The sequence below is a fragment of the Manis pentadactyla genome, chromosome 16 (genome assembly GCF_030020395.1).
Source record: "Manis pentadactyla isolate mManPen7 chromosome 16, mManPen7.hap1, whole genome shotgun sequence".
NCBI lineage: Eukaryota > Metazoa > Chordata > Mammalia > Pholidota > Manidae > Manis > Manis pentadactyla.
Genome location: NC_080034.1, coordinates 66,153,058 through 66,179,906, shown reverse-complemented (window position 1 = coordinate 66,179,906; position 26,849 = coordinate 66,153,058). Strand labels below are relative to the sequence as shown.

General features: G+C 36.7%; 2 protein-coding genes across 2 annotated transcripts in view; both read right to left on the bottom strand.

Moving 5' to 3' along the window:
- Positions 1–214: 214 nt before the first annotated feature.
- Positions 215–14,834, bottom strand: LOC130681339 (bromodomain adjacent to zinc finger domain protein 2B-like). Its single transcript, XM_057494128.1, has 6 exons — positions 14,669–14,834; positions 10,110–10,420; positions 9,587–9,722; positions 1,523–1,659; positions 1,105–1,248; positions 215–834 (listed from the first exon to the last, which is right to left on the bottom strand). Exons 1-6 carry the CDS (start codon positions 14,744–14,746, stop codon positions 708–710), a joined length of 933 nt encoding a protein of 310 aa, XP_057350111.1. The 5' UTR covers positions 14,747–14,834; the 3' UTR covers positions 215–707.
- Positions 14,835–14,916: 82 nt separating this feature from the next.
- The window catches only part of LOC130681338 (bromodomain adjacent to zinc finger domain protein 2B-like), a 33,101-nt gene continuing 21,168 nt past the window's right edge, over positions 14,917–26,849 (bottom strand). Inside the window, exons 9-12 of the mRNA XM_057494127.1 lie at positions 22,052–22,114; positions 20,182–20,326; positions 15,547–16,131; positions 14,917–15,370 (exon numbers count right to left, since the gene is read on the bottom strand). Coding sequence (XP_057350110.1) covers positions 15,174–15,370; positions 15,547–16,131; positions 20,182–20,326; positions 22,052–22,114 — 990 coding nt within the window. The 3' untranslated portion in view covers positions 14,917–15,173. The remainder of the gene's footprint in view (positions 15,371–15,546; positions 16,132–20,181; positions 20,327–22,051; positions 22,115–26,849) is intronic.

The following is a 26,849-nucleotide window of genomic DNA, read 5'->3' as shown; positions in this document are numbered from 1 at the left end:
AACTTAATTCTTCTGAGTTCAAGATATCCCCATACCCACACATAACTTTCACTTGATTTGCACTATGGTTAACAACTAAATAAACATTACTTTATTCTCTACATATTATTTCCAATGGATGATATCCTGGGTTTAACAGTAGAGCACTCATTGGTCATCATTCATTGATTACCACTTGAATGGCAATCGAAATACAAACTTGCGGGTAGGCCCGGGATCTATAATCTACAGAGCAACCAGGACAGAAATGATGACGGTTACGGCGAAGGCCTCGTGCATCCGAATGAAAGTATGCTGTGGATACCTGTAGTTGGGTGGCAGCAGAGGCTTAGGAGGACTTTGGTTATTTGAGGAGAACCGTGCCAGGGGCTTGAGGATACACTCACCCTAGGGCACCTCGAGTGCAAGTCAGTCACAGAACAAATGATACCCACACGTACAGTGACAATTAGTACTGGACCAACTGCCATTTTCATACCATGCCCACTACTTCCTGCCCAGCTGCTCCTGCTGAGTATGTACCACCAGTGATGAAAACACCAGCCCAAAGTAGCCAATATGCACACCAAGCTTTCCTTTTTTCAGGGATATTGTATTTGTTTAAAAGAAAATGATCATTCTTGAAAGACTGCTCTGTGTGTGTGTTTAACCACTTTATTTCTTGTTGACGAGACCCCCAGATATCAGACATGTTATTATAAAGCTGCTTACGCACTTTTAATAAAAACGTGTCTTCCATCCCTGAGGCGGAAACGCAGACGACTCCGTGTGCTGCACTCCGGCAGTTCTACAAAAGGCCGTGCATCTTCATGACTGTCCATTTCAGTAAGGGTACTAGAGAAAGTAATGTTTGAAATCACTATCCATGCTTTAGTTATCTACCTTTAGGAAAAGTTGAGCTTTCATTCTCTTCCAAGTAAAGACAATGCAAATTAATTCATAAAAACACATGAAAGAATACACTTATAGTACAGAGTGGACTTTACATAGGAAAATTCCTATTTACACAAACGGTCATAAAGTCACTTTTAGTATGGTGGAAGGTTTCTAAACAAATACAATGGGATGTTATGAATATATAGGACAGGGGAACAAAAATTATACCTGGAAAGAGTCAGGTCAGAGTGGTCTTGCTTCCTTTTCTTTACAGAATTAAAGCTTTCCTGGTTTGGTAAGTTAGTGAAGGTGTTTTCTTCTATTTTTCTTTTTTTCATGTCTTTATTGAGACGAGTTTGCATTTTAGTAAGGCTTGTACGAGAGAAAATAATGTTTGAAATCAATATCCATGCTTTAGAGTTATCTACCTTTAGTAAAAGTTTAGCTTTCATTCTCTTTCAAAGACAATGCAAATTAATTCATAAAAAAAGATGAAAGGATACGTTTACTTATAGTACAGAGTTTACATTACATAGGAAAGTTCCTATTTACACAGTCAAAAAGTCACCTTTAATATGGTGGACGGTCTTTAAACAAATACAGTGGGGTGTTATGAACATATAGGACAGGGGAACAGAAAGAATACCTGCCAAGAGTCGGGTCAGAGTTGTCCTGTTTCAGTTTCTTTCCACGAGTACAGCGTTCTTGTTTTACTCCAGTACCGCAGGTGTTTTCCTCTATTTTCCTTTTTCTGTTTTTGCGGCCCCTTTTCAGTGAACTTGCCTTTAATTAAAAAAATAATATATGAGGTATAAGAAAATAACTTTCTATAGCCCTTCTATTATTTTAAATTATGAAAATCTGACAGAATAAACAAAAAGAATACTCTTTCTCACCCAAAAAGTTGATAGTTTTATTATTTTCAAGAGATCTATGAATTTGATCTCCGATAATACTAGGCTAAAATCTAATGATGCATGAAAACTCTAAAGAATTCTTAAAACTCGAAGATGTTGATCTCACGGCACCATGTTTGGTGCTACAGAACTTAGCAGTTTTCCTTTAGACTTTGAACGAATCAAAGATACTATTCTTTTGAATGAACTGAATGTCACTAATGGAAGGAATATTAAGACTATCCTTTAGAGCACAATATAATTAAGAACAAAGGTGAATATACATAGAAATATAGAGAATACTAATAAGAAAGTTGAGGAGGTTATTAAAAAGGTACCCGAAACATGAAATAAGGCTCATGAAGTGTCAAATAGGAACAAAAGTCTTTTATAAACGGTCATATCTTCCGGAAACTGTTATTTTTCTCAGAAAAGCATTTGCTGTTAAGAAGAGAGTTCCAGAAACTTGTGGTTCCCAGGTGTGAACAAAGCAGTGTTATTAAAGATGAGGAGAAGAAAAAAAAAAAGATGTTTTTGGGGAAAACAGTAAAGAAATAGCATAAAATAGATCATCTTTGGAATTTAAGTGTATGAATGCCAGCTATGCTCTGTCAGTAATTAGCTATGGAACTTTGTAAAAAAATATCTGTGAGGCTCTGTTTGCTTATCTGTAGAAGAAGATAAGTCACTCAGTTGGTAAGGTCATTCTAGCTCTGAAAGTATATGGAAAAAAACAAACGAATCCCAATGTGGCCCTTATGCAGTCTAACAATTTGTAGGCAGCACATCGATGTAACAATGAGTACCCAGCCTCCTCCCAACATCCCCCAATTTAGAAATTGGGAAATAAGCATCTATTTTGAGAATTAAAGTTACAATGAATATAACAGATCAAAGAAGAGAAATATGCAAGGTCACTGGTAATATATGGTTTGTGTTTTGATTCTTTAGAACAGTGTTTATCCTCTTCTAGAAAATTATTTACTCCTTACTCAGACTGTTAAGAAATCTTGAAATAAAAATCTTAGAATGTGGAGTTAGATATTCAGTCTAGCCCTAATTAAATGTTGCCTATATTCTTGAACTGAACTTGGCGGAAAACATTACTTTAGAGTATTTCGTAACAATTTCCTTGAGGATTTCATGATTCTTTTACCAACATTTTTTAAAAACTGCTTTTAAGCAATTACAATTATTTGGTACTCTATTGGGATGTTAAATGCATAATTAAGGAGTTATTTTAATGGATTAAAATAAGGCAAACTATAAATCTAACACCTTTCCCATATCATATCAAAGAATCACTACCTCTTGCACTGATGGAAATAATTAAAATGTTTTACTAAGTCTCTTCTCCATTTAGTTTATTAATCTTTACTCAATAAAATCCGATTGAGTTTTCATATTATACTGAGCTTTTAGAACCCCCAAATCATAAAAAAAAGAGAAGAGAATGCTGAATATATAATGAGGAAAATGTCCATTTAATTAAGATTAAGTAAGACTGAATAGTTGTCTTACATAAAAAGAACATTTCATGAACAATGGGCTAACGCTTCTAGTTCCTATTTGAACTAAGATGTTACTTGAGATCATTTTCTAACAATACTCACAGTAAGAAAATGTGAAATTTAAACCACAGAATCCAAAGACTTTTGTTACAAAATGGTAATAAAGTCTCTTTTTGTTTCTTTAATTATTGATACTTGTCAGACTACTTCATTAGATTGTGCACATACACTTTTAAAAACAAGCTTTTATTCAGTTACCTGATTACTTTATTAGACAGAGATATTTCCCTTGCACCCTTTCTACCTTGTTAGAATGCACAGAGGACCTTCAGTATGTCTTAAGCAGGACCTATCAGATTGTACATACCATCGCATATTTGTTTTTGTACATTTATGTATCAGAAGTTGTAAAGCGGTGGCTCACAGACCGTAAACAGCCCACAGCATGTGTTGTTACTATGTTTGGCTCATAATGCTTGTAAAAGTTCTGAATTTGTTGCCAACATTTAACATTTGTGAGGACATGCATAAAGATCCATAATCTTGAAATATTGGCAGATCCTAGAACACTGGACCTACATGTCTACATGACAACAATTGGCAGGAGTGATGACTGACACTTAAATGGGGGCATGACTTCCCTGTCTGCCATAGTCTCAACTCTTCTGTGTTATTTGTGTGGCTTTCATAGGCACTGGACTTTGAAACTTCTCGTGTGTGTGTGTCTCTGTGAGTGTGTATAAATACGTATACATACACACATAAGGCTTTTTCATTCTATGTATATATCTTGGCATTAATATGCACATACACACAGGATAAAAATACTTAACCACAATAATGTGTATAGAAATAGCCATTGGAGTACAAGGTATACAGCATAAAAATTTGTAAATAACCATGAATTAACTAGGAAGATATTTCTAAAATTTAACTTTAAAAATCCTTATAAATCAAAATAGAATGTTTATTTTTCATTGCTACAAGAAATATAACATCTAATTCACTACATTTAAAAAACTAAGAAGAGGGAAGAGGCTCAGAAAGCTGTATTTACATAGAAGGGCTGGAATGAGGTTATAGATCTTTACATCTCCTGGTCTATACCCTGAATGAGAGAGAGCCAGAATATTATTTAACCAAATTTATCGGAACAGAAATCTCCTATAGCCTACCAGATGATACCCCAGGACTTAAAACCCTAATTTGTTAGTAATTCATAAAGTATTAGAGAAACTTTCTATAGCTTCACTGTGACTAAACTAAAAGATAATTCATGTACAACCAATAAAGGTTATTATTAAACTATAGTTGACTATAGATGACAAAGATGATCACGTAATAAGAAAGCAACTTAGTAAATATGATGCCACGTGAGACCCTCTGCTATTCTGTAAAACAGTCTAAAATACCATACACATTAATATAAATGGGTCACAGAACTTTAAATTCATAAAAATATTTACACTCGTGAACTTATTTGATCTTTACAAACCCCGCCAGGGAGATGCTATCCCACTTTACAGATGATAACCCTGAAGCTAAGAAAGCACTCCAATGCTTATCGATCAAGAAGGTAAGAAAACCAGCACAGGAAACTGAAAAGGAGCAAAGGCAGAAAGAAAACCAAGTATGGTACTAGAAGCCAAGTGAACACAGGGTTGCAAGGAGGGTGTGCTCTGGAACTGATGGGTGGGTCAGGTGAGGCCTAAGCGCTGATCCCCAGACTGACGAATGGCCACGATAGGAGCACTTTCAGAGAAGCTGTGAAGGTGAGAATCTGACTAGAAAGAGTCCCAGAGCGACTTGGAGAAGAGAAGTCCGAGAGAATCAGAACAAAGCTGTCCAGCAGGAGTTATTCTGTAAAGGAAAGGAGAGAAATGCGGGAAGTGGATGCAGGAGAAGTGAAGCTAAGGAGAAGAACCCAGGGGAGGACGAGATGCTGATGCAGGTGAAGAGAACAAGGGGGCGGGATCTGAGGCACAAGACGGGAACTGGCTTAGGGAGGGGCACTGAGCATGGCACCGAGAGAGGGGTTTTTGTATGAACGCAGTCTGATAATAAGCATATACATTTTAAGTCTCTTGCCAGTCACATTTAAATTAGAAGTGTGAAGGCTCATACCTATTGGTTAAAGCAATATGATAATATAGCAAAAAATGAGTTGGCCGAGTTATAAAGTAAGGAGTAAGAGGTGTAAGGGGCAGCATGAACTGAGGGCCAGACTCTTTACTAGATGTCCCCTCCGTCAGGCACTCTTCTCCCTGTTTACTCGCCTGACCTCATCACTACTGGCAACTACCTTTCCATAAACTCAGTCCCAAACACCCACCTGCCCATTGCCTCTTTTCCTTTCCAGACCATTCCCTTTAGCACTTGAAACTACTGTGCTAAGGGAAGGCAGATACAAAAGGCAAACTATTTTATGATTCCGTTTATATATAATGACCAGCAGAGGGAAATCCGTGGAGATAGAAGGTAGAGTAGTGGTTGCCAAAGGCTGAGGGAGAAGGGGAGAGTGACAACTAATGGGTACAAGGAAACTTTTTTACGGTCATGAAAATATTCTGGAGTTAAATAGTGGTGATCATATGTAACTGAATATATTAAAAACCACTGAATTGCACATCTAAAAAGTGAATTTTATGTGAATTCTATCTCAAAAAAATCCTCACAAAACTCTGTAACTCTATTTTGATCTGGCCATTAAAAGGTTCAGTTTCTGATCCCTCTTACGTGTGACAAGGGCCGTCATATGTACTGCCATAGACCTAAGATTACAGCTATACCACATGGATACTGCCAGTGTCCTGTATATCTGTATATCCTGGTATAGCTGTAATCTCAGGTCTATGGCAGTTCATATGACAGCCCTTGTCACAGCCATCACAAAGGAGGAGCAGCTCTTCATTATCGCCCTTTCAACAGATCTGGCAGTACTATAAAACATGAAAAATCATTTAAAATCAATACTATTATGAAGAACAGTTACTGGGATATTAAACACACCATAATTCCTAATTCATATTAGTAATCAACATTCTGCTTGCTAACAAATATACAGTAGCCATACACATCTATGTATCTCTCGTTACACAGATAGGGACCACATGACGGGGTGAGCAGTTTAGTTGGGGTAAATGCACATTTCAGGTACACTGCAAAGAACAAAGCTAGAGGCTGAATGCCTGTACACACTTTCAAAGCATGTACACATTAACATAGGAAATAATTAACATGACATTAGAGCCCATAAAGCAATGAATGGCTTTAATACAGGGTGTGTAATTTTTTAATACATTTCATTTTTTCCTTATCTTAGCATCCTCATGATCTCCTGAGAAAGAAATGAGTTAGAGTAATTTTCAAGATCAAAATTAGGAAACTTGTATTAGTATCAGAACTATGTGTAATAAAAGGATATTCCTATATTTTGACTAAAATTGTCAACCCATTTGTGATTGGTTAAAAAATCAAACATGTCCAACCCAGGAAACTTGGGAAAATCAACAAAAATCAAACAGATGACACAAGTGCAGAAAATGGACCCTACAAAATGATTTCTAAGGGAAAAAAACTTATATAAAAATTAAACCAAATAATTTAAGTCATAGATTTTCCAGAAATAAAAGTAAAATTTCTCTCTTGACAAATTTCTAATACCATTAAGAACTTTAAAATCTGTAAAGGCAATGCTTTTTTTCCCATGCATACATATCCTGTATAACAAGTTTCACAAAGGGAAAGGAGGGAACTTGGACAGTCAAAACTTTCAAGATGCCTTTAAAAAATGGTAAATACTAACATTATATATTTTGACACTTCGTTTATACTCCGTCACAGTAGAGAATATCCTGCAACCAGTATTTTCAAATAATGAAAAGACTTAAACTATAAGTTATTTATACGAATTGAAAGTTACGTATTCATAGATTCTTATAAGCAAAATAGCTTAACTATTCAAACTTAACTTCAATACACTAAGTCTTAATCCACAAAGTCTAAACAGTCTTATATAACACAGTATGTACACTAATGATAGCTTAAGAATCTTATCAAAATGGCAAATAGAAAACTATTCAATTTAGTAAATACCTACCAACTATATGAGATACATGTGTCATACTGAAATTGGCATGTGTACTAAGAGCAAAAGCTGCAGTTTAATGTTCCAACAGTTTTATTTTATGACACTTCCTAATACCATACCACTAAATATGGTATTATTTCTCCAAAACTGAGTTACATCATTACACGTTCTATTGTAAAAATACTCACTGCAAAACATTTGGAAGGTTATATTTCAACCCCTCTAACAACAGATTTAATTCATGAATATTAAGTTAATTGTTTTCTAAATATACTAAAAATACCATGAAGTCTGTTTTACTTCGCACATTTTTCATTTAAAAATAAAATTATTTTCTGACACTTATTAGGAAAGGGTGACAGATAGCAAGCTCATATCACTTTTGAAAAATCACAGTAAACAGCTCACAATATGTTAGAGCAAATGTATTAATATTGGTTTTAATTCCTTTGCTGCTACAGTAAAAAATAGTAGACGTTGCCTACTGTTTAATATTAGCAACAATATGAAGAACACCCTGGACAGAAAATTATCTAGAGGCAAATTATGCCAGCTCCTTCCTGGTAAGGCTGGTGTCTGGCAAATGGGTACTTCTAAAGGCATTGAGCACTTAAACATTCTGCTAGGACTTACGAGGATTATTACGGGCACTGTTACATCTAACTAAAGGTTACAGTGCACTCATTCATCCTGACCATGAAACTCTGCCTTCTTTTTAAGGTAGTTTCACAGCAAATACTGGATTATTGAACATTAAAAAGAGAATTATGAGAGATGGTGTTAATGAGAAATGCGTATTAATAATCTGGAAAAGGTTATGAATTTCCAAAAACAGAAAAAATTCTGTAAATTGTAGGAAGTAAGTCTACTACAAATAAGCAGCTTTTGGTACCAGTTTTGTTTTTTTGTGTAAAGGTTATAACAAAACTGACCACATTGTGATGATTCTCTTGGTGGATGAGTAAAATAACCATTTAAATTTAATTGTGTTGTAGCAATTCAATATTTTTGGATCATTATAGCCTAGACTCCACCAAACACATTTGTCTAAAGTGGCTTTAAAACTGATTTTAATAGTTTTTACAAGAAAATATTTTTATCTGGTAAGAAATGCTACCAGATAAACTGGACACTGTCTTAAAACTCATGGTAAATTCTAGTCTACATGGGGAAAGACCAAAATCTGAGGACATTGTGAAAACTGCAGATTCACTATTCTGTGGACATTTTAGGAAGAACTGAAAAAATACAGAAGAAACCGAATTTATTTATATAGAATGAATAAGGCCTTCAGTAATATAAGCACAGAGATGAGAATGAAGGAAAGAGTGCTAAATTATTTAAGGCTCACTTCTTTTCTTTGGGGAATGACTATTGTTGAGTAATCTTACTTCCAGTCATTCATGCAGACAAATGTCAAATGTTTGAATGTTAAAGCTAATCTATAATTTAAAAGCAAATGGTAAAGCAATTCACAAAAGTCTACGTATAATAAATATTTCTCTATGTGATAAGAGACAAAAGGGACACAGACATGATTTAACACATATTTGGTGTCTGGTACAAAACAGGGGTCACTACATGATAGTGACTAACTGGGCTCAAACACAGAAGATGAAAAAAATTTTTGAAATATTAGAGAAAAGACTTAGAAGATCTACTTTTCATGTGAACTGCATCTGATGTCAAATACATGATATTGGTTAAAGTAAGAGCTCTCTGCTTATTTTCTTTATTATCTAAGAATTTCTTAGCATTAAAAAAATTAAAATTGATAAAAACATAAGGAACATTTTAGGGATGCAATGAATGTATACGACAGGTAATGCTAGCAACTGCCATGTTTACAGAAGCAAAAGAATATTTGGATTAACAACTTCAGAATATTTACATTAAAAACTATTATGATTAGATTAACAACATAATTAACTATTATGCTGACTGAACACAGAAGACAACTTCAGTAAATTATAAACAATATCTAAAGGAGGGAGAATCGCGATTAAAGATAAACACATTTGATAGAGTACTTCAAAAAGCTCACAACAAGGAGGAAAGTATCAAACCGTACAGCATTTAGGAACTAAGAAAACTCAGGTACAGCATACATTATTCTGACAGTAAGAAATGTAGAATTAAGAAAAATCTGGAGGTTGGGAAAAAAACAGGCCAGTGTAAATTAGTTGTAGTATTTCTTAAATAAAAACACTTACAGCTTTCATAATGGATTTTTCCCATGCTATGGATTTCTGTAACTGCTGAATGCACAGAGCCACCTGGGCAGCACTGCGAGCTTCTGATAATGCCCATCGCCACACCCTGAGACCGGGAACAATATCCTCTTCAATTCTGCATTGAAATACAGAAAAATTAAGTAGGTCATGTCCACACTTACGGTTACCGAATCTGAAACAATCATCACACTGAAAGCCAAGTGATGATGAAACATGTAACAGCCGATAAGTATAAGGTTTAAGCAACTAAATTTGATGTAGTGCACAGACTGTGGCTACGTGCCTCAAAGCTTAGTCACAATCAGGTAAATGTAAGATCACTTCGCAGGATTATCAACACACGTAACAAAAGAAAAAACATTTTTTACAAAGCACCATGCAAATAGCATGATCCATGTGGATCACAGACATACAAGAAGATACATAGATAACAGGCAATAGAAAATAGGCTCCAATTAGCAAAGAAGCACAATAATTTTTCAAGTTAATTTCAATAACCTACCCGTCATCATCACCACTAGTGGATGGTGCAGGAGCAGGGCCAGTAACTGTGCCCACATTATCCAGTTTGATCTGAACGGTGGTACTTAAGGGGCTCTTCAGATACCTCCTTTCAATGTTTCGCTCCAACTCAGACAGCCTGCTTACAGCTATATCTAGGGGGTTGTCGCTCTTCCGCTCTAGTGCACGCGCACTGCTTTCTTCTTCGTCAGTAAATTCTCCATCGTGCTCCTTGCACAAGTTAGAAAATGACTTATGTTCAAAATAGACCAAGTCCTCCCTTTCTGATGCCGGTTCTGGACACATCCAACCCTATATATCAAGAGAGTAATGTTAGCATGGTTTCCTCTTAAAATGCCTGACGGGTGAGTTACCTTTACTTAAAATACAGCAGCCGACGCCAACAGAGCTCAAGGATCATTACTACAAGTTTTTACCTTGTGTTTCCTAATGCTAGGTAAAAATAAGGAAGAAAATTATTAGAAAGTTGTAAGAGAAGTTTGAAGAAGAAAATTTAACAACTTTTGGTGTTATGAGAGGTAGAGTGGAGATCAGCCAAGTATTCCGAGGGACTTCACACCAACTGCTGGTTCTTTCACGGGCCCACTTTAAATGGGAATCTCTCGACAGCAGGGACTTTGTGCCTCCTGTCCATCTTCATTCCTTCCGCCACTCCTCCTGCGCAGGCCCTTGCACTGCCCATCCTGGCCTCAGGAGCTCTGCAGAAGCTGCTACATTTGCCCGCAGAGCTTTTCCCCTCTCCTCTGCCCCTAGTTACTGACTCTACTCATCCTGTGGCCCTCACGTGAGAATTTATTTCTTCAGGGAACCCTTCCCTGACCTCTTTTAGGAGGGAAGCCTCCCTCTTACAGACTCTCACAGAACCATGTGATATTCCATACCTGTGGCAGTCGCAATCTGATACTGCTGTGATTATTTAATTAATATCTTTCTACTTCTAAATTCCCTGAGGGCACGGACCATGTCTACTTTTACTCATTTCATCTCCAGCAGTGGGAAGGCAAATATTAGACACTCAAAATATACGTTGATTGAATAAATGAATGTCTTATAATTCAGCTTGCTTACAATGATCCTTTAGCTCAAAACCCTTCAGAGTTCCTAATGTTCAGTAAAGTCCAGTTTTACCATGACATTCAAGTACCTCAATCTCCCTCTTTCGCTCATCTTCCCATTCAGGCATCCTACACTGCAATCAAATTCCATGACTTGTCACACACCCCAAACATGTCCTGAGCTTCCTGATCCTGGTGCTCTGCCCAGTTATTAACTCTTCCTAGTAGCACTCCTTGTTCTCTGTCAAAAGCTTCTCCATCTTCTCAAGTTCCATCTGGACTTCTACAGGCAATCTTCCTTGATCTTTCCCCTATGTTCACCACAATCAGTGTATTCCTGTCCTAAATTCATGAATGACTTTCTACATCTTCACAATCCGTTACTAGATTCTGCAGGGCTGTATACACGTACTGTTGCCCTATTGTACGGAATGCTTTCTGAGGGCAGAAACCACATTTTATTCAATTTTGTGGTGTCCACTCTGATGTACAATAGGTACTTTGTAAAAGCATATTAAGTAAAAAGTAGAATGAACATGATCCTTTTTATTAAATCACTTTAGAGAGAATTATTTTTCTTATATATCAGAATTCTTCCTCTTTACCTCAAGAGAATATTCATTATTAGAAAGTATGGATGAATTTATAAAAGGTACATACAAAACATTACTGCATCGTATATGCCATAACAAATGAACCTCAGTCCCGTATTTTGAAAGGGATCTGAAATTGCTAAATCAAGGGAATCCTATAAATGTAACACATCTTGACTTTTGCAAGCAAAAGACAAGAAAATGAGGACTGGATTAGATTTTGAGAAGGTGGATGGTTGAAAATTGTCTGCAAAGCCCTGTGACAGACACAGCTTGCCACCTCAGAAAAGGTCCTCACTGCCACTGTCAAAGGGCTCTCTCTTATTTGGCTTGTCATGTTAATATACTTGTGAACAGCTCGGTTCAACTATTAAATATGCAGGTGACTTAAACTAGGAAGGAAGTTTAATATTCTGTATGACAGGACTGTGATAAAAATAGTTTCATATGCTGAAAAATATACCCAAATGAAATTAATAAAAATAGAGCAATGATAAATGTAAATTTCAGCTTTGAAGTTTAAGCAACCAATCAAAGAAATATTGGATGTGATACAATACACTTAAAAGCACAATGAAAGATGCAGAAGGATTTTTTTCTAATAATGCATACTCAGTTTAGCAACGGTATGGTTTGGATGTTAAAAAGCTAGTCCAAATTGGCATGAAGAGAAGTATAGTGCCAGTTTAAGGGAAGTAAAAGTCCCATGAACACATTAGGCATCTCTGTGTATAGTGAGTGGTACATTTAAAGAATATAGACACTGCCGTTTAATCAGAAGAGAATCGTGCGCCTGGAAACCATTTCACTGGACCGATGGCTGAAGGAATTAATCAGCTTACAAAAGAGAAAACTGAAAGAGAGACACAGGAACTGTGTTTACAGGAGCTAGTAGAGTAATTCGGCTTTCTACAGAATCAGGACTAGATTCTTGCAGATTTTCCTACAATATAAAGCAGAATTTCCGTATTATCAGCAATACTGAAAATAGAAATGAATGCATCTAAGTAGTACCACGGCCACCTGCTTAATGTGTCTTCACAATGGCTAGTTCCCAGGGCTGACCACATAAATATTTTCTTTTCAGGAAAAAAAATCATTAAATCTTTTATAGATGGTAAAATGTTTTGTGATTATTTCCATCACTTGTTGTTTAAGATTCCTCAAGACTAATATAATTACCATTCATTTCTTTAAAAAGTCCATAATAACCCCATAATACTGTATTAATAGGATGTTAGAGCATCTCACTTAAAAAACCAATTTCATTTATCTTAGCTGGTGAGAACATGGGCAAGAACATCTAAGCAGTCGGTAATGTGATAAGGTCAATAAACCAAGATCTCAGTATGTCGCCAGGAAAACGTTAGGCCCACGCTCTGACTTTACATACAATTTCAAAATGCTGATGATATGCTTTCCCAACCAACGGCCATCTAGAACCGGCGAATTAAAACCAGAGGGGGATGGTCATGGGAGGAAAACAGGGAGAGTAGAACCAACCAAACTCAAACCAGCAAGTAGTAACAACCAACCATGAGAGATGACGAAGACAGACTATGGAAAGCAGATGTAGTCGTTTAAAAGGTAAAGCACACTAGGGCCTTTTAAATTACTGTAGGGGCAAAACCTCTTCACAGTCCCTGAGGGAATCATTACCCAATAATTGGTCTTCATACTGATGATCCGGTGTCACCAAGAGAATTTAAATCAAACTCACTATTCTCAATTTAAAAAGGCAGGGGAACGGTAACCTAAGCGATCCAACACACATGTTAAAAAATGATGGCACTAAATAGAATAATTTTTATTTCTCCAGAAAATTAACTTGTATAGAAGAAAGAGTTCATTTGTTGAAGATGCCAGATAAGTGAGGCATTTTTATATTGTATTATAATACCAGGAGGAGGATACATATAGTTGGCTAGCACAATTTCAGTAAATGATAAATTTTTGTTTCCCTAAGTGGGTAACTATGTCTGTGGTGAAAAAAGGGACATTTTTTTGTTAGCTCTGGAAAAATGACATTTTTTGAGATGAGATCCTCCAAAGTTTCTGCATGCCAGTAGTAAAGTAATTAATGCAGCTAATTTGTAATCATTGGTAGGACAGTATCATGGCGTAAGTCTCACATTCTGAGAGAAATATGAAATATTCAATCAAATTACACAGAAACGACATTTTCTAAGCCTTTTCAAGTGTCTCTCTCATGCTTATTCATCATCCATCCATTTATTCTCAGAGACATCACATTATCAATTGAGAAGAGACATTTATATTCTTTTTAAAACCAAAAATTTTTGGACAAAGGTGAAGCTTTTCTTTTGTTGTCCTTTCAGTTTCAATCATGGCTGTGACATGGTAATGCCCAGTCAATAAATAATTAAAACTTTACATATATACATAGGATGTGAGTATGTGTATCACAACATAATATTTTTAAATTAGCAATTTAAAATCATATAGAGTGAAAGTTCAACATATAACATGGCTATATAACGTGGCTTGCATACTAGACAATTACCAGGCACATATGAAACATTGCAGAAATAGTTTGCCATTACATTTATCGTGGCTGAAACTATGAAATCCTGCTTGTGGTGAAGAACTGCAGACCAGAAATGGTATTTTTCATGCCACTGAGGAGGTGGGCAGGATTTCGTAAGAAGAACTCGGGAGGACAGAGCTGGTTTGATCCCACATTTAGCCACTTACTATATTATGACCACTGACAGGTTACTTACTCTGAGCCTTGTTCCTTACCTGTAAGATGGGGGAAATTAATCAAAGTGAGAACATTTAGCGCAGTAACTGGCATGTATCAGGCATACAATAAATATCAGTTACCTTCCATTATTCTAAAAACAGATTTTATTCCAAGTCAATTTTACCTTTACTTGCAAACTTGCTGATGCGACTCTCCTTTCCAGATCTTCTACCTGTTGAAGAATCCTCAAATCCACTTCCATTGCTTGTTCTTCTACTGACCAGTTCTCCACAATATCTCGAGTTACCGGGTTTTCTTCATTTTCATTTAATTCAATAATGGTAACTATATTTGAAAGGAAATTTATTTTAAAATCCACTTTATCTCTCAATGATTTCTTCCAGAATGTGAATGAAATTCCAGGGGCACCACGTACAAGTACATTTAACACACACAAATTCACTTGTGAATAAGCAAGGCAGCTGACTCTTGCAAAAGGAGCAGTAAGTACTCTTCTTTAGAAACAGAACAGTATGTCTGCAGGTTGTAACAAACTATCAAAAGTAGTACCAATTTAAGAAAATGTAAATTGTTTTTGGGCAAGATAGGAAAGAAAAAGCCTATTAGTAATAAATTAAGATTAAGACATACTAAAATATGCTTTAAGATGAAAGAATTAATTCTCATAACTAAGCAAGAGAGCAGAAATAAATCTCTTTTAGGTGCCCACCATCCTTATTCTCGATGCAGGCTTGAGTGATGTAATCCAGGTGTTTCTGAATTTGTTTTTGTAATGCCTTTTCTCTTATGCCTCTGGGATGTAGCACTTTGAGCAAAGCTTTTAAATCCTCTGGGTCAGTAATGCTCCACCAGCCAAACTGCATTTCTAAGCCAAGATAAACATGTAGGGCATTTACAGATATTCAGAATATGAATTAATGGCATGCTACAAATGAAAAAATTTATAACTATATAAAAGCATCAAAGATTCAGCTATAATATAGAGATCTGTAACAATACAATAAAGTAAGTGGCTACAGCAAACCCTCTCAAGGTACCCACCTTCTGGAATAGGCTTTGGACTAGGATAATCTACTGGTTTGGCTACTTCAAGAGCTGCAGGTGACTTAGAGGGCGGCTGGGCCCGAGGAGTTGGTGAAGAAGCAGCTGGCGCATCGGCTTGGGTAAGGGAAGTGTCCTCCCAAGGTGTTCTTGGCAGTAACAACTGGTCCCTGGGGAGAGGACTGTAGACCTTGCCTGCACCACCTGAACCGGTACTGACCAGATTCGAGTCTGTCTCTTCCACGCCGTTCTGTGTCACCGTTGGCTGCATGCTGCCCGGTGAGTGTCTCCCACGGTTCTGGTGAGGCAGTGCGCACCCATCTGCACCGCTCTTTGGTTTGGGGGTCGTTACATCTGACTCAGGAGGCACCTTAGCTACTTCTAAAAGCTTGCTTAGTTTGGAAAAAGAGCCAGGATTCTGAAGAATTAGATTTCTGTTATCTTTTTCGTTAGGATCTTCCTTTTGCTCACAATGATCCGGATTTGAACAATTTAAAGTGTCGTCAGAAGTATCAAATATTTCTTTGGTCTGGATGCTTTCTGCTTTTTTTCGTTTTTTTCTTTCTTTTGCCATTTCTTTCAGCCCTACAAAATCCAAAAGCATTAAGAAGATCAGTTCCTCTAGATCAAACCATACTATATTTACTGCTATTTATCAAATCATATGCATAAATACTTTAACAAATTTCTCTAGCTTACTTAATACTCTTCATTTTTTTCTTTTATACACTAGCTTGTTACGCTCATTGGAAAAAATTTTGTAATTTTGTAACTAACCACAAAAAATTACAATAATAAAAAATATTAAAAGCCATAATATACAAATTACTGCTAACATTTTTGTATTAATTTTTCCAGGAATTCTCTATGCACACATGAAATCCTATTTTACAGATTTCCAACCTGTACGTTTTACTGAATAATACTCTTTAATTATTCTGATGTGTCAATAAATATATACCTACGCCTTAAATTGTAATTACTATATTCAGTGGAATATATCATAAAAAATCAACCTTCTATTGATAGTTATTAATAGGGTCCGATTATTCATTAGTAGAAACAATGCTAGAAATGATGAATGATCTTAGATCTGTGTTTGGATTTTTTTTCTCCTGATTTACTTCCTTAGGATACATTTCCAGAAAAAAACTGAGTCCTAAGATATTACTTTTCAGAGTTTTTGAAATATATTGTCAAATTGCCCTCCAGAAAGTCTAGATCAATATACAATCATACTTACACGAGGGCATCTGTTTGCCTACACCCTCAACGAAACTGAAGACTATCAATAACTTTTGTCTTTGGAAATATCCGGGAGGTGAGAATCTAAACTCTATTTTTTTCTGATCATTAATAAGACTGGATATTTTTCTGTAGGATAATAGGTATTTCTCCTTAGTGAACTTCTTGTCCATATTTTTTACCAGTGTTTTAATAATAATTGATAAGAAGTGTTAGAAAAATATAAACCTACTTTATTTAATTTGAAAAATGATGTATGTTCACAGTAAAATATTCAGTAATAAGAGGCTAATGTAACCCTTTCCTGCCCTACTCCCTCAGTTCCTATTTCTAATCTTCAGATGTAACTGCTTAATCAATCATGTCCATACATCCTTTGGGAAATCTTACATGCATGCATATGACTATTAGTTTGTGCTGTTACATAAATGGGATGCTACTGTTTTCTGCAACATTTTTATTTGGATAAAATTCAAATGCCTAAGCAAGGCCTCCAACACTGTATGATCTGGTTCCTGAAAACCACTCTTGTCCTTGCTAACCTTGCTCACCTTTCTCCCTTTTTTCAGCTTCTCAAACATGGTAAGTTATGTCCTTTCTTGGGGCCTTTGCACTGGGTGTTCCTCTGCCTGAAATCCTGTTTTGTTGACTGGCTCCTTACCCTTCAATGTTTCAGATTAAGTATCACCTATTCACAAAGGTTTTCCCTGACTACTCTATTTCAAGTAGGGTCCCCATCTTATTATTCACCTTAGAATATCATCATCCTATATGCTTCTTTTGCAGAATTTACCATTATACACATTAACCTGCTAATTTTAAAATATTTCATTCCATACCCCACCCCACACACTACAATTTAACTCAACAAACGTTACTTAAAGGCAGAGCAATGTTTATATTGCTTTAACAGGATCCCAGCTACCTAACATGGTGGCTGCTATGAAACTGGGGCTCAATAAATACTTTTTGGATGATGAAATAAAAGGATGACTTTACTATTTTCACTATATACCTTAGATTGCTTTCCATGGTGATACATAGAACTGTATCACATTTTCCTTCAATCAGCTGTATAATATTCTTATATGGATATCATAATTTATTTCATATATCCAAAGCTCGCAAATTTCCTTAATTTTGTACAAGTTACTAGCTAGCAAGGAAGTACTAATATTTGTGCTTGATTTATTCTGAGAACTAGTATCTCAAAAATCACTTTCATATATCCAAAAACAAACAGATCGACTAACCACACTAGGTCTGAGACTAGTAGGGGATTTCAGAGGTGATACATTTTAATAGCCTATTCATGGGGTCGTTAACTTTAATATCCAAATTCTTACTTATAGACAGTTAAACCTCTCATTAAAATGTAAAAATTATTTTTAAAATCTTGGAAGTTTATAAGGATGTTAAGTACACAGAGATTTTTTAGATAGTTTTTCTTTCACCAATTTCACACAATCCCCTGTTCTTTCCAGCCCTTACTATGCTTCAACAGACACTTAGATTGGTCCCCTATCTTGGCTATTGCAAATAGTGCTGCAATGAACACGGGGATGCAGATACTGATTTGAGTTTCCATTTTCATTTGTTTGGATAAGTACCCACAAGTGAAAGTGCTGGGTCATATGCTAGTTCTAACTTTTCTGAGGAACCTCTATACTGTTTCCAATAGTGGCCGCAACAATTTACATTCCCTGCAACAGTACCCAAGAGCTCCCTTCTCTCCACATCCTCACCAACACTTATTTCTTGTCTTTTTGATAAGAACCACTCTAACAGGATGAGGCGATATCTAATGTAGTTTGCATTTCCCTGACAGTTAATGATGTCGAGCCTCTTTTCAGGTACTTGTGGCCATCTGTGTGTCTTCTTTGGGAAAATGTCCACTGAGATCTTTAGATTGTTTATTTTGCTATTGAGTCATATTTGCTTTTGAGTTCTTTATAGACTTTGGATAACAGGCCTTTATCAGATATAAGATTTGCATATATTTTTTCCCATTTAGTAGATTGCCTTTTCATTCTGTTCATGTTTTCTGTTGCTGTTCAGGGGCTTATTAGTATGACAGTCCCACTTACTTATTGACTTTTTAGTTACTTAGTTTATGTTTTCCATGCTTTAAAACATTTTTATGTTTAAATATTTTAAGCAATCAGTTAAAAAAAGAACTCACTACACTCTCCTGTTTAACTAACATTCTGACCCATTCATATCAATCTTTAAAAATAAACACAACTGAAGCCTCTAAGTGCCCTCCCTGATTCTCTCTCTATCAGCAACTTTTACCCTGGGAAGGCAGACCATGACTTTCACGCATCATTCCAATATACGATTTTATACCCATTCTTCATATTCTTTGACTCACAAGAAATAAATTACTGTGCAGAAGAGTAACTCTGCTTGTTATAGGCCAACAATATTTACATGCCAGCCACTATTCTAAACCATTTTCAATTATTATTAACCGTCCTTTGTGCCCCAAGGGTACTTACATTGTTATATAGTACCTGTTCTAGACACCTATGTGATTAATCAGTCCCTTCTTTACATTGGACTGTTAAACATCTACATGGATGGCATGGACTAATGTTTTGTTTATCTTTGAACATCCAGTGCCCAGAAATGCCCGACACATACTGCGTATTCAAAAAAAACGAGCTGAAAGAAGTTTTCGCCTCCCTACACCACCCTCGGGCAATGGCTACATGTAAGCACTGACTTGACGCTGTGGCCCCATCAGAATCTAAGCATTTGAAAATGCCCAGACATAGTATTCTGAAACATTCAATTCAAGACAGTTTACCGGGCCTATAAATGCACTGTGTACCGCGCTAGTTAATTCACAGAAACGGAGCCAGAAAAGCAGAGTCTAAAGGTAGAATATGAAGGATGTGTGATAATACTTAAGAAAGTAAGAAGTTTAATGGAGAAGAAGGTAATCACAAATTTCAAACACATACAAGACTTCAAGATGAATGAGTCTTATGCTAAGGGTCTTAGATTTCAGCAGTTTACCTCCAGGGCTACCGTCAGGATGGATGGTTGCTGCAAAGGTTAAAGAGTAAAGCACATGTTGGAAAATTTGACAGTGCGAAGGAAGAGAAACGGACCAGCAGCTACACAGTACAATACAGGTAAAGATCTGTGTCCACTAAATGGGTGGATGTCAGAAAGTGCAGAAGAAGAAAAATCATGGACTGGAAAGGAATACTTATCAGTGAAAGGGGCATTATGAGTTCAAAAGAAATGAAAAACAAGGTTTTACAATGTTTATCCACAATGCACATTTGATTCTGGAAGCACACAATATATCGAAGGAGTAACAGGGTTTTAAAACGTATGGTTTGTTATATTACTTTGTAACAGATTAATGGCTCCTACCTGCAGCGCTCTCCATGCCTTCTACAAAAATCCCCCCACACTGGGGAAAAATCCAATACCGACGTCTGTAACGATCCTGGCCAAACATCACTGAACGTAAAGAGTGAGACGCATCGAAGAGCTCCCTTCTGTACTGACTCTGTTGCTGTTAAAAAATGATGCATACAATTATGCTATGGGTGTTAAGTGCTTTAAAAATGGATATTTAAGTGACTTTATACTTATCATGGCTTTAGAGCAGCTAGATTTCACTATTGAAGAAAGGCAGCAAAAGAACTAATATCACACGTCTGACTTCAGTTCCAGTAACAGTTGTAAAGACAGAAATTACTTTGAGGGTAATTAGAATATTTTTGTTGCCAAGGATTAAAAAACGTTTTGTTTTATTAGATATCTTATCGTAAAGCATGTCTTATATTTGGTAATAAACAATGTGATCAAGTGTTTCACTGAGCCAAAGACAATTGGCTCAATTCTAATGATTACAGTGTGTAATAAATAATACTCACATATACCTGTATTTGCCTATTTTTATACTCATGCTGCAGACCTTAGGCAGCATATGACTAAATTTTGGAATAACTGTGTGATGAATCTAATGACATAAAATGCAGATATCTCATAATACTAATCCTGAAATACTTCACTAATGCTACTGAAATTCAGTTTTACATGAGAAGTACATACATATACAGTCTATAGATCCAGTGCAAAGAAAACCCACAAGTACACTAATGTAAAATAAAACACAGGACAGGTGAGAAATTGGGGATCAACAGAGGTGAGGCTTAGAACCTCACCCCCCGTTCTGAGAGAAATCTTCTGCATACGTGGATGTTTTATTGCCCTCGTCTACCTTGGATTAACACATAGTCTACAGGCACACACCTGATCATCTACATTTGCTCTCTTACAACACTAAACTATGTTTTCTACCTTTATCTTGTATCTACCTACCACTTCAGCATTTTATTAAAAATAATAATAATAAAGAGAGAAATGTGGTATCCACATATAAATCAAGTATAAAAATCAAATGAGTATTCCTATTTGAACTGACTGTTTATAGTTCATAATGCATGAGCAAAACTGAAGGTTTCTGTGATGGCTGCCCTTGTACTGTTCACCATGTAAGAACTTGTTTGTTATGCCTCAGAAGATTGGAGACTGACGAAAATTAGGCTTGGAGTGGATTAATGATTGTGCATTGAGCATTGACTCCCCTATACAGAATTTTATTGTTGTTAACAACCATTTGATCAATAAATATGAGAGATGCCCTCACAAAAAAAAAAAAAAAAAGTACACACTTCTAATGGTAAAATAATAAGTAACCGGGATATAATGAATATAGTCAAGATATTGTAACAGCTTGGTATGGTGATAGCTGGTACCTAGAATTGTCATGTATATAAATGTGGAATCACTATGTTGTACACCTGAAACTAATGTAATGTAATACTGTGTGTCAACTACCCTTCAATAAAAAATAATTATCTAGAAAAAAATAAATAAATAAATAAATAAATAAAACACAGGATGCTGAAACTATTAACATGAAATCTGACTGAATTTTAAAAGTTATGAATTCCAAGAAATAAAACCATGCATTTATTGATATTTTGTATTTAAATAAAGAGCTAAAGAATATAGCTCTTGATTAAGTTAGTACCATGTCTTAAGAGGGAGGACTTTAACATTGGCAAGAAACTTTTACGGTTTAATTGTGAGAATGTTTCTGGAGCTCTCCATTTTAATTACTTACAAGAAGCTTGCTTTTATTTAGCAGTCACAAAAAAGGAATCCCATACAAGGTGGATTTTTAAAACACTGCCAAAATGATGTAAGCTATAATCTGAAAACTGCTTACTTTACTCAGCTTTTCAATCTGTCTTTCTAGCTCTTCAACACTTGCTGCTTGGTCACCTTCATCCTATACATGACAAAATACAGTATCATTTAAAGTTTTAAGATTTATTCAATCAATCTGTGGGTATTTAATGAAGGCCTCCTTTATGCAAAGCACTAGGATAGGCCCTATGGGAATGAGTAAGCCTCAGCTCTTGGTTCTTTGTAAACTAATAATCTGGTAGGGAGACACATGCACATCACACTATGGAAATAAAAACCACTACACAGAGGAAGCCATAGGGACCCCAAAAGAGGTAGAGATTTAAGAGTCATGGAGTTCAGGAGAGGGTGAGATTACTTTTAGTGGGAATCTTTACCGAGAGAGGCTACATGGAAGAAGTTGTGTCTTAATTAGCTACCGAAGAATGGTTCGGATTCGATCAATCAGAGAAAGCGCAGGGCATTCCAGAAAGAGTCTGATGTATCTTGACATGAAAGGTACATGAAGAGGTAAGACAGGAGATGAGGCAAGGATGAGTTCAGGGTTAAACGATCTAGAGCTATAAATGCTTGACCATGGTCAATAACGTGATCCTTTGAGGGAGGTTAAACGTGAGAACTACGCTTACAAAGACAATACGGCAATAGTCCTAAGATGGCCTGGAGCAGGGAAAGGATGAACATTGTCAAATCTGGTTAGTATTCCACTGCAGTGACTCAAGAGGGACGGAGAATGTGGGACTTACATAGGTAAAAGAAACAGAAACGGAGAAAAGCAAATGGACGAAAGAGAGTATTACCTAATTAGAAATGTTAAGTCATGGCCACTCATGGGTATGAGGCAGAGAGGGGTGAGGGAGACAAAGGAAGTAGTAAATTATGGTAAGAGTTTAAATCTGGGAGACTGCAAAACTACTGGTACCATTCATTTGGTACCAGTGACTCACTGGAGTCATTTTGAGGGCAAAGAAGGTAAGTTATATTTTGAACACATTGAGCTTTTATAAGAAAAATAATCCCTACGATATATAATACTAACTTCGTAAGTGGTACTTTACTGGTGATTACATGAAATTTTTCATTCTAGAAAATGAATATAGGAAAACAACCACCAAATTATATGTTTTAGAGGGAAAGCATAAAGTAAAAGGCACATGTATTTTCTTTGTATCTTAGCCACGCTACTTCCTATGGGCAAACTACTTAACTCTTCTAAGACTATTTCCTTATCTGTAGATTGATAACAACATTTCCTGTAACATGGGGGCATCTGTGAGGGCCGAGGAGAACAGATCTGAAAGTAACCAGCAAACTTCCAGGCACACAGTGTGCAAACTGGTTACTTTCCCTCTTTCTGAAAATTGTATCTAGAAAATGCAGGTACCTCTTAGGTTTAAAAAAGTAAAATTTGTTTCCGGTGCTCATTTTCTAGAAGCATTTTTAAAAAGCCACACTGCCACCAACCACTCATGAGCAGGTATTTCTGGATGAGTAGTTATCTCCCCAACAAAAGGAAATGGAAAGAAGCTTTAGTATAAGCTATCATTTATCTACTTCTCATCCAGTTTAGGGGAGCAAGTTACAGAGGCATTTAGGCATACTGTTTGTGCTAACAGTAACACAAATTTCCACTTCAGGAAAGAAGTCTTAAAAGAGAACAGGCCCAATGACCCTCAAATAGATAATTACATAATTACATGTCTGTATGGTTCTAAAGTGATCTTTTGACTCGCAGGGCAAATGTTTGATAATATGCTTACACAAAAATACAATTCAAGCAACAGTAATAAAAAATACTTGCAAAAGACATCAAAGTAACTATGTATGAGTCAAATAAACTTAGTGCTGTTTCTAAGACTCTCCCTAAGATGAAAAGGAAGTAAAGTGTCTACTAAGGTTTGTTTAAAGCAAAGGAGTTTTGACTAATAGTCCTTATAATTTTAAGAGATGTGTAGAACTTAAAAGGTCAGAGAGAAAGGCAAGGAGACTAAGCACAAAGAACTCATCTCTGCCGTGGTTCTCCATGATTTCCCAACCAAAAGAGAGGCCACTGTATGTCCCTATGTGTCAAAGTTCAATCATCCACATAACCTGTTACCAGGCCAACTTGTGAAGTTAGAGCTCACGTAGGTTTCAACACAATTCTAAGGTTTAGGTATACAGACTCCATGTGCTGAAGGAATGAGGAGTGTGGAGAAGAGGGAATCATCTTTGAGACAAAGGGGGATGGACTTAGTCAAGGGCAGGACCTTCTAACAGAGAGCGATCACACGGGTCTCAACGGAAAGGCTCCCTGAAATGCATCTTCTAGGGAGTTTTAATTCCTGGCACTCTCCCCAAACTTTAATCAAGAATCTAAACCTACTTTTTGAGGAATAATGTATCTATCCTATCATTGGGCTCATTAAATAGTTAAAATTTTTAACGCAATTGATAAGTGGCTACCAGTTCTTCATCATAACAGATAACTCTAAAATCACTTAAAAGAAATGTTATTTTGACTTGTTAGGTCCTAAAATTATTATCTTAAAAAGTTTTTAAACTGTTTTCTCACATTAATAACATATACATTTGCCAGGATTTTACTCAATGAAACCCTATAATCTAACTATAAATCAATTAAAAAGTCACTTTAAATGATATATGTGGTTAAGAGACATTAATGATATTTAAATAAGTAGTAACAAATTTTAGTAGAGTTTATCTACCTTGCCCCATTGATTATTTTCTTTATATCTTCAACCCCCTCTCTTACTGACTCCCTTCAACCCGAAATCATATTTAGCCTTTCACATCTGAGTAACCCTTGGTTGTCTGTCCCCTTTAGGAACCACCTTTTCCTCTGAGGCACAATGCTTACAGAAGTCATCTCACCTCCTCACCTTCTACGGTGCTCGATCCTTCGCCACCCGGCTCCTGCTCTGACCCGACTAACGACTGTGCTGCCACTGGTCCCCAGTGACCTCTGCCTTGCCCGATCCCACAGACACTTTCGATCCTCATCACACTAGACTCCTGCTACGTTAACATTGTTTATCACTCCCTCCTTTGAAATGTTCAGTTTTCTTGATTTTTGCTACTATTACATGTGTAGAAAAGAGCTGACATTGCAGGTCTGACTGCTCTATTTGAAAGGCCCGCGTACAAGGCTGGTCCCTGGCTGGTGTCTGGGAACCTGGATTTCAGAGGGTTTCCTCCCACGCTGATAGACTGGCTCACTGGAACCCAACTGTGCTAACAATGGGGTGTATACTGAACACCTGTCTTTCTCCTGGGAGTTTTATACTTGTCATAACTCATTCCTAGGAGACTGAAGCCCATCATGTGTGACTCCACTGGGAAAAGACTCTTAACAGTGTGGGTCTGGTTTCCTCTGGGCTGTGGCTCACACGCCTTTTCTCTCTGATTCTGATGTGTGTCTTCCTAGTGAGTCACTGACTCTGGTGATGGCCTCAGAGATCCTTGAACCATTACAGACACCTCCTACCTCTACGACTGCTCCTTCTTCAACAAGAAGCCCTACGGGATCTTCTGAAATATTGACATCCCCTGGGGTTCCAACTTCAGTCTACTGCTCTGTTCCCTAAACCAAACCCCCTGTACAGAAATCACCCACCTCATGATTTTAAACTACTGTCTGTGTGAATAACTTCCAGATCTATATGTTCATGACTGAACTCATCTTTAGGCTTCAGATTCTTATATCCAACTTACTGCAGAACTGCTGCAAAGGCACCTCAACCTTAACATGTCCAAAATGAACCCACCATCGTTTCTTGTCTTCCACTATCTGATCTGCACTCCCCTCCTCCTCTATCATCTATTTATTCTGTTCCTCCTGATTTCTCTAACTCAGTTAATGGCAAGAATACCACGCAGCCTCCCAAACCAGATGGTCGGGCATCAATCCTACCCTTCCATCAACCTACCAGTTCAAATACTACTCATTCTTCTTCCTAAGTATTTACTGAAATCGTTTCCTCCTTCTTCCCAACTACCATCGGGCTCGTTTGGGACCCTACAACTCATTAAACTCTTGCAACATCTCCTGACCGACCTTCCCACCTCTGATCTTGCCCTACCCCAAATCTACTTCTATTTTCCATGGAGCTGCCATAGGGAGCCACTAAAAAAAGCAAGTGTGACTCTGTCATTCTGTCACTTACAAAGAGGAAGCAATGGCTTCCTCCTACCAAAAAAGTGTAAATCCTAGTTCACAGTTGTTGCTACGAGGCTCTCTAATAACAATGAAGCACTTGTCAGTCACTTAAGGCGCATCGTGGTTTCAGATTCCTACGTCCGTTTATGCTGTGCTTTTTGCCCGAGCACTTCTCTACGGGTTCTTCCCCAGGTTAACATTCAGCCCACCTTTTAGCCTCAGCCAGTGGGCCCAGAAAGCCTTCGTTGAGGACCTATTCCTCATAAAGGTTCAATGCCCTTCCTTTCCGCCTGCCTAGCACAGAGTAAATACCACCGGCAAAGCAGTTAACATGTAGTACATTACATTTTCTTACGGCAAATCTTCCTCAATGAGACTGCAAGTTGAGAAAGGACTTTCGGTACCTTACTCATCTTGGATCAAAAGTGCCCAGAGCGAGGCACATAATAAACTGATGATGCTTGAGAAATACATCAGTTTCACTAAATGTGACAATACTTTCAAGGCATGAAGTATTGTACACATATAAGCTAGGATTTTACCAGAATGAAAGAGGATAACTGAAATTAAGAATCTACATGGTTCTTTGAAGAACTCTCAATATGTTCTATAAAAAGAAAAACTTGCCTTTGTTTATTCAGTGTAAGCCCATCCCATG